Source organism: Atta cephalotes (genome assembly GCF_000143395.1).
Source record: "Atta cephalotes unplaced genomic scaffold scaffold00047, whole genome shotgun sequence".
Classification (NCBI taxonomy): domain Eukaryota; kingdom Metazoa; phylum Arthropoda; class Insecta; order Hymenoptera; family Formicidae; genus Atta; species Atta cephalotes.
Genome location: NW_012130111.1, coordinates 1511693 through 1521457, shown reverse-complemented (window position 1 = coordinate 1521457; position 9765 = coordinate 1511693). Strand labels below are relative to the sequence as shown.

At 27.4% G+C, this 9765-nt stretch overlaps 2 protein-coding genes across 2 annotated transcripts in view; both read left to right on the top strand.

The window, feature by feature from the left end:
• LOC105622614 (orcokinin peptides type A-like) overlaps positions 1-9765 on the top strand; it is a 20113-nt gene that overhangs the window by 8994 nt on the left and 1354 nt on the right. The window contains exons 2-3 of the mRNA XM_012204031.1: positions 2338-2413; positions 9394-9508. Coding sequence (XP_012059421.1) covers positions 2338-2413; positions 9394-9508 — 191 coding nt within the window. The remainder of the gene's footprint in view (positions 1-2337; positions 2414-9393; positions 9509-9765) is intronic.
• LOC105622613 lies at positions 6354-6683 on the top strand. The gene has a single exon (XM_012204030.1). The coding sequence runs from the start codon at positions 6354-6356 to the stop codon at positions 6681-6683; it is 330 nt and encodes a 109-aa protein (XP_012059420.1).

Below are 9765 nucleotides of genomic sequence, written 5' to 3'. Positions count from 1 at the left end.
TAATAATTGTATTCTTGTTTAATTATTGTTTTCTAATTATAAAATTCTCTAATTATAAAATAAATTAAAATAAGAAAGCGTCAAATACAATCGATGTCAAATACAATCGATGCTTAAAAATATTCACTATTGCAAATCCAACAACGTAATCGGACTTGAACAGTTTATATTAGAGATGTACCGGATGTTCAGAAAATATTCAGTATCCGATATTATTCGATACTTTTTTATTATCCGAATAGTCAGATATTATTAATATCCGGCAATATATATATCCGACTGAAGATTATATTGAAAGTTTACATCATTGATGCAGATTTATTCTATTTTTTATTATTAGTTAAATTTCTTGCACAATTTATAAGTTAATTTTGCATAGTTATATTAGTTTATATCGATAATTGAAATAGATTATCATCGGAAAATGCTAAAATGTCATTGTGCATCATGAAAAAATTATTAATATTTTTTATAACCAAGCAGTGTTGAAATTGTATTGCAAACAACCCTGTTCTACAGTCAGTCAATTATTATCGTTATAATAATGATATAATGAAAAGCTACAGCAACCATAATATATCGACCTATACTACTTCGCGGATGCATTCAGGATCAATTTTGACGATTTAAATCTTGTTTCATCAAGTCTTACAAAAGACGATATTAATATTAAATGAAACAATTAAAAGTAGTAATGTTTTGACTCTTATTAAGATTCTTCCAAGATTTCCATAATCAAAACTTACAATTAAATAATAATTCAAATTAATTTTTTATGGTTTTAAGATTCCTGAATAGTTGCGGCAGCCATGTTGAATGAATCGTGATATCAGAAGCGAGAAATGATACATTAATTTATACTGCAAGCCATTTATAAATAAAAACAATTTGGATAAACCTTAATGATGAGATTGCTAAAATATCTGTAAAAATGGGCAGAAATATCCTTTGTTCCCTTAAAGTCAGTAAACGGTTGTAAAAGGCGGATAAAGTGAGCTTTTCGGAGAAACACACGGTTTGAACAGCTGTTGAAATAAATGAAACATGTACTTTTATAAAATTCCAACTATAGTTTCTGTCCATTTTTGGATTTTCATAAGTACGAGACATATCACTTTGGATTTTCATAATTAAGCAAATAATAACGAAATGGCATGCAGCACAAATTTCATTGTCATCAAAACGTTTTTCCACCCTTATAAGTTCAGCCATTTATCGTGGCGAGGCACTGTAATACACGAGCCTATGTGCTCATGCTTGTGTGTGTGTGTGTGTGTGGTTACCGGTTTCACTACATTTCGCCAGACTGCTGATTGATTTTGAATCGCATGCTGACTCAAGAGCCTTAAAGGGGATCCTAAAGAAAAACCTGACGGAACTGTTTTGCTGATAAAATGCGACACATTGACATATCTTTATATACTACTACATCAATATCTTACACATACATGTAAATTTTCATAGAATAATTTTAATCAGAGAATAATTTTAATCTAATTCTAAGAACTCCGTAATTATTTATTTGTATGTACTACCAGTCTGTGGACCAAAATTTCGTGAGTAGAAGTTGCAATATTTTTATATCAAGCAAATGCTGTTAATATATTTCTAAGTTCTAATAATATTGGACCAAGAAATTAAAGATGTCAATTTAAACAATTTTTTTTGTTTGTGGCATAAATTCCACCTCATAGACATGTATCAGGCTGCATTCGAAAACATCACCCGAGTGCCCTCGTGTATTTTATTCTTGTTACCTAATATTAAATAATATAATTTTACCTAATATTAAATAAGAATAAGATGATTCACGGTAGCATCCAGGTGATATTTCCGAATGCATATGGGTATATTTTAATCTTGAAAAAAGATTTTTAAATCTATAAAAGAGAAAAACATAATTATTATACAAAGATTGTTGCGTTTAATCGGCAAAACAGATGACTTTATGATCCCCTTAATTATCAATATTGTCCTCAATTATTCATATTTTGTGAATTTTCGCGATCGATTTTAATAGCTTTTTTTAACGACTTTGTGACAGCAATCTTGCTCTGCCATTTATTGTTTGTATTGCAATAAAGGATAATATAATAATTTTGTTCATCAAAAAAGTATTAAAAACGTGCTAAAAAGAAAATTTATATATATTTGTTCATTTTCCACAAACGACATTTAAATTTTATTACGTTATAATTTTCGACAGTCCAAACTTTTCTACTCTTCTTAATAATGGAAGCAACTTGCCCGTGGCAGCTTTGTCGTTTAGACAATAAGTTGTGTAATATGCAAGGCCTGTGGCTATATAATTAAAAAGTTCTTTGTTTACAGTTACAGGCTGGACAGAATACGTTGCAGCAGAATGAATATGGAGGATTGGCGGATCTCTTGGCAAGATATATGGAAGGTCAAAGTAAGTTTTCAAAAAAAAATGACATTTATTTATGTTCATTATATTGTACGGAAAGACAATGTTAGAAAAAGAAAGAATGGCAAATATTCACTTTTAGAATGTAAATATTAATTATGAAACCATACTTCAGAAATTATTACAAATTATAAAAATCAGACGCGATATAGAATATGTATAATTATATATATAAAGATGTAATTTATTATTCCATTTATACCTTATAATTAAATCATTTTTGCGTTGTTTTGAAATTTTTTAAATTATATAAGACACTAAATTTCTTTGGTATCTGTTTTTTATTTTATTTTTTAATAAAAATAATAGGCAAGTAATATTTATAAGTAACATTGATAAAATTCGATATAAAATAAGCACATAAAGATGTCTGTAAACATTTTATTTTTAATGCATTGTTGAATACTGTGTGTTTATAATTACATGTAATTGTAATAATAACGAGTGGGAATAAATTTGATGAATAAATAATTGAATAAATTTAAATTTATATCTACTGTCCATTACAATATTGCGCGACGGAGATCAATAGATGCGAAGTAAAAGAAATTAAAAGAATAAACATATTCGCATTATCCTATTTTATAGATTATTTGTCACTGGAAATTTTTTGTAAATATATACAAGTACACGATAAATAATGCAGTGGGCAATTCTACTTTAACTTTGATCTTAAGTACATACTGGGGCATACGCATTGTCTAGTTATGGTAGATTGTATACTATCGCGAAAGAGAAAACAATGTGTAATCGATACCACACTAATAACATAAATTTTTAAACATATTCCTTTGATATATCACTTCTATCCGGTCTATCGGAATTGCACGTTAAAAGTTTAGCCCGATATTCACGTATACATTGCAGCCGATACTTATTATATTATGTACTTTAATTAATTACTTGTAAAAGTATCAATCTATCGTATTAACATAGTGTCTAAGTTTAAAATTGTTTGATTATTTATGTCACAAGATAAAAATTATTTCAAACTAATTATGCTATAGTAATTAATGCCAAGAAAAAATATTAAGTAAATACATTTTTATAGAAAAAAAATATGTTAAAAGAAATAAAACTTTTCAAAAACGAAAAAGAAGTTTGCTATTGTTGTTTAAATATCGGTTATTGTATTTAATTATGGATAAAATACAATCTAAATATTACTTGATTATTGCTTATTTGTAAATCTAATATTTCCAGAGAACGAAAAAAAAATTAATCTGTTTCTTTTTCTCTTTCTCTTTCTCTCTTTCTCTCTCCGTGAAAGAAATTAATTCGATAAGAAAATAGAAAAATATGAAGTTAATTTAAGTGTGTATATATATATATATGTCACAGTCAAAGTGTTAACTTTAGTAAATGTATACACTTACTAGACAATGTATACATTTACGTATTGTAAATGTATACATTGACACACTACAATAGACTACAGTAAGTGTCTACGTTTACTGAGTTAACACTTTTACTGTAACATGTATACAAAGTAAAACAAGCATAAAGGACTTATTAGTTTATCGATCCCTTACACACGAAGTTTTGACGTTTAAATTCAGGATACACTATGCACATTATATACGAAGTATACAATATATTGCTCTAGAATTGTTGGAATTGAATAGAATATAATTTTCTCCTAAAATTATTATTTATAGATAATATTATTTATTAATTATTAATAAAATAAAAATTAGATATTATTTTATAATTGAAGCATCTTGTAAAATTAAATTATTAAAATTAAGTCAGAGAATGGATTGTGTATAGAATGTATACAAGAAATATTATTTTGATAGATATAAAGAGCATAGAAGCATGATTTATGACTTTTATTATCGCGCATTCTTTTGATTGCATTTTATGGCTCGATTATAGCATTACAATCGGCGATTCAGAGACCATAAACTTGCTTCTACAGAACGTCCACATTTATTTAGATGACGTAACAATTAATTGGCTATTTATAACGATTTCATCCTTCAACTTTAATCAACTTCAAAAAATGTATAAATACAAAATATTGGCGCGTGTGAATGTCTTAATAAAATAATCATTGCAATGTTCACATGATTAATTTATAAATACTGGAATAAAAATAATTTAAATATAGAAAAGACATTTATGGGCTTTTTTAAAAGATTATTAAGGATGAGAAATTCTTCCAGAAATGGGGAATTAAATATGATAGAATATCAATTTATCGATATATATTATTTTTTAAGAATTCAGTTCTAATTAATTTTTTAAGATTGCTGTGTTGTCATTTCACACAATGTTCTAATATATTTTTTTACTCAACTGAAGATACAGATTTAAATAATAATTTCAAATCCATAATATTTTTTACCGAACAATACGTGTATCTAAAATTTATTAATATTTGATGTATAATTAAGCTTGATGAACTGATAAAACATGTAGTCAGTGTGGTTATCTACCACTATTCAAAATTTCATAATTCGAGTAAATATGTACATTGTTATTTCGACCTTTTCGGCTTTTATCTTTCTTGTGTACACACATTTATCATTTATTATGTATTTCTATAATATCGTGCTATTAATTATTGATTTGGAGTATGTGTGTCTAGCGGTTCCGGAATAAACGTCATATAAAATAAAAAAGTTCGTGTAATGATTAAACTTAAACAATATACTTGGGAAATTTGCGAGAAGTCTGCTTAATTTTCACGAAAGAAATTTTGCGTGTGAATATAGAAAATTGTCGCACCCGAGAGATTTATGATGTATGTACATCATTAAGTGCACGGGTTAAAATTGCGTAGGCGACATCGATGGAGGTAAGCGTGATAACAGTTTAGGTGTGAGAATTCTAATGTCACCTGTTTACGCATGACATGTCGTTGCATGGTTTTATTGCACTCATGTGCAAGTCTTATACAATCCCTGCAATTTTTATTCAGGCTTTTATTTCGCAATTTAGTTCGTTTTATGCAGTTCTTCGACGACTTTGATAACACGCATGAATTTTATATGTATTATTTTATATAGATAGTGTAAAGAAAACAAAAAAATTGATATATTAAGCAGCAACTAAAAACTGTCATCAGATTATCATCTATGCTGTGCACTTTAAATTATTGCTTTACTTTACTTTTATCTTTATCTCACATTTATTTTTACTTTATCTTGATTCCTGTTTTTATAGGTGAGTGCTAGGAAAATATTTTTTATTGACTAAAGAGTAAAAATGCCGTTTGTAAATACAAATATTTGATCTCACTCTACACAAGAGGTGCACGCAAGGTGAGATCAAATATTAATTTTTCAATAAGTAATAATTTATATTTTATGCATGGCATAGATATAGAGGATCGCAAATAAAAAATGAATTGCAAATCAGCCCAGCGAATAAGCAAAAGAATTAAGATTGAAACTACTGAAGCATGTATCGTAATTTCAACAAATTTAGATTTGATACAAAATTAATGCTTCCATATTTATTATACTCTGCATGTTTACTATTAATTTATTCAGTCCAATGCAAATGCGATATGAATATTTCGATTGTAATTAACAATGTAATAAATATTCGCCGAAAAAATCAAATTTTATCCTTCTATAAAAAGCCATAGTAATTCCTTTTTTTCATCATTGTAGGGGTTAAACAGAATACGAAGCGAAACTTGGATCAAATCGGTGGCGGACATCTCGTAAGGGATACGGACAAGCAATTTGAAGGTTTATTAAACGAAGAAGAGAGTCGTTTGATTGAATGTTTAAATTCCGCCAGTGACAAGCAAATACTTGACACATTCTGCCGAGAGGAACTTTTTGCCGATCGTTTTCGTAATGGAAATCTCATTAATTCTTCGATCAATTTTGTAGCATTTGAAGATACAATAAATCATCCATTAAACAATCCTGATTTAAGTGCCAATCAAGCAAATAACCAGTTATTTATGGAACAACTTAATGGCATTGTTTCAAATAATGCAGAGAGTGATAGACAAATTGTTAAAAATTTGGATCAGATCGGCAGGCATTTCGTAAGAAATCTAGATCAAATTGGTGGCGGACATTTGGTTAGAAGCATCGATTATCCAAACGCAAGAACAAAACAGCGCATTGATCAGCCGATGAGCATCTTAGAGAAGCTGCACTTCACGCGAAATCTGGATCACATCGGAGGCGGAAATCTTGTGAGAAATTTAGATCAGATTGGAGGCAGAAATCTTGTGCGAAACTTGGATCCAATTGGCGGCGGAAATCTCGTGAGAAGCTTGAATTGATTTTGCAGCAATGCCTAATCATGGTGGAACAAGATGAGGAAAGAGAATGGCTTAGAAGTGATTGTATTAAGAATGGAGAAAAGCTTTTATATTGATTTTGAATATTACACGTGATTTCTTTTAAGTTATAATTACTTGATATGTTATATATGTTCTATGTATAAAAGAATCAGGATCGGAAAATTGTATTTAATAAACATGCAACTAGGATACGCAGTTTTGATTTAATTAAAATGAAATCCAACGCATATAAAAAAACGACAAAATTAAACTAATGAGAAAAAGCATAAAAAAAAAGTGTAAATAATTAATATATTGGATTATTAATATATCAGAACAAAAGTTCGTATATTATTTTATTTATATTAGGTATATATCATAAAAAAGTTTGCAATTGTACTATTTAACAAGAGTAAAGTTTCAGTCTTAAGAATCTGTTTTTTAAATTGCGATGATTTTTAATGAAGTTAGCATTCGAAATTAAAATACTCTTTTCATTTAATTTAAACTCAGCCAACAAAATCTTAGTTTTAAAAACGAGTTTTATAAGGAAAACTTTAAGCTTTCACTTAGAAGTCAAAAAGATAAATGTACCGAATAAGAAATCTCGCTTTGATGATCTTAATCTGAACATATTATCAAGCTCATGATTCTGAATAACCTTCAACAAGTTTCACTAGTCGGTCGTTATCCGTTAAAAAGTTATTAACAAAATAATTGAAAAAATACTGATCCTGAGTACCTAGAACTTAAACAAGTTACTCATTAAAAAGTTATAAATAAAAAAAAATTTAAGAAATAATGTCTTATATTTCTGCTATGTACAATATTAAGAACTACGTACCTTACATCCCTTTCGCTTTACATTGTATATGCGTGAAGACAGTACATTTTACACCCTTGCTTTGTGTACATTTTGCAAAGCGAGGGTCATCCCTAACATTAAAATATGGATTGGGTTAAATTTTTTTTAGGGAGGAGGGGAGAGTGTCGCTTTTTTCTGCTAGAGGTGTAAGATTTTCCACACGAAGCGAGGTTCAAAAAGAATAATTAAATCATATTTTGGATGGATCTCGCTTTACATGGAAAGCCGGAAGCGCGTGGGCAGGAGATGAGATGGATCTCGTTTCGCATGGAAAGTCATTATGCAAGGAGACTTTGGGAGTTTTTAACATTGTTTACATTTCACAAATTTCAGACTCATTCTTCCTGAATTTCATATTTGATTCTTAGAACATTTATCATGGAACAAATCGGAATGAATTCCGATCAGAATTATTCCGTTTTTCTTAGAAAATAAAAATCTAGGAATAATTGAATAATTTCGATCAGAATTTATTTCGAATAATTTTATAATACTTTTTTTTTCAAATTACATTCCGTTCCGATGGTACAAACAAGAATTATTTTGACAATTATTGACATCAAAAACTGCATGCAATTATTAATCATCAAAATTGTACTGAATGTATAGACTTCTTACTACACATCATGCCAACATGAAAATCAATAGTGTCGCCATGTCAGCAGAAAGAAATCATTGTACAAAATTTTGTCCATGCCACAATAACATTGCACATACATTGTATATTAATTATACAACTTTATTTTTTTATCGCTTAATTTTATTCTAAAAAATTTATCCTATATATATCATGTTTTTTTTATATGTATACATTTTATAATAAAATATACTAACAATATGCAGATTAACATTACTAAAACAAGAAGAATCAATATCTCTTAATTTATATTTATCTCAAAATTCTTTTTAACTACGTCACGTGCAAATAAAATATAAAAATGTATTCTTACTTTCATAACAAATTCCTCAATTCTGAAAATTCTCTCGCAGTACATTCAGCCTATCAAATTGTTATAACAGTTCATCGAATATTTAATCAATTTAAAGGAAAGCGATAATTTAAACATTTACTATATATAATTATTTCTTCTCGTATTTTCTGTTTTATTAAACAGAAAGCTAATAAAATTTTATCTAACATATCTTTTGTTGTTTTTAAGAATAATATCCGGAAATTATCCGGTGTCCTATGGTGTCTGGCTGGTTTTTTATAATTCGATCACCTGACTAGATAATTCGGCTACCTGGTCGGATTGTGAAAAAGTCGTTTTTTACTTTGGGTAGAAAGAATTACATATACTTAAAGTTTAAATATTTTTAATACATTTTATTATATAATATATATCTGATTAATTTATAAATAAATATTTTTTAAATAATATTTAAATATTATATTATTAATATATATAAATAATATTTAAATATTATATATAATTAAGATATATAATGTAATATAATTTAAAAATTAAATTAAAATAATTATTATGCCTTTATTCATTGTTTGTATATTTAATTTTTGTTACATATTATTTTTTAAATATTTTAAGTATTTTTATGTTTGAGAAGAAATATAAGCATTTCTTCAATATCAGACATAAATCTGTTTCTATCTTCTGTATAAATTAAAGCATAGTAATAATGTTTTATATAAAAAATTCTTTTTTATTGTAAAAAAGAATAGATTTTCAATTTTTCAATCTTTTCAACAATTTCCGAATAAAATCCGATTATCCAACTTATTTGGTTTTGCCGGATAAAATCCAGTTATCTGACCTTTCTATAATATTGTCCAATCTTCCATTAGAATTAACAGAGACATTAGTGCAACTTTCTGAAATTTTCAAGGTATGGGCAGCTACAATATAGATGGTATTGGGTATCCGTTGCGACTGGGACATCATAAAGGATTTGATTCATTATCTGGAACCTTTGGTCAGAGCAAGAGGTTTATACCTTTCAGGTAAATTGTTATCGATACGTCATCTTTGATCTTTGATAATAAAATAAGTTTATAAAATAATCAAAAAATTAAATATTAAATTAACATAAAAATTATCAAGATACTCTTCATTAAACATCGCAATATATAAATGATTTAGAGACTACATTAAACAAATGAGTTCTAGTAAATATTTACTAGATAAAACTGAAGATTAAGGACTTGCAATTTTGATATATATATATATATATATATATATATATATATATATCTTGTGT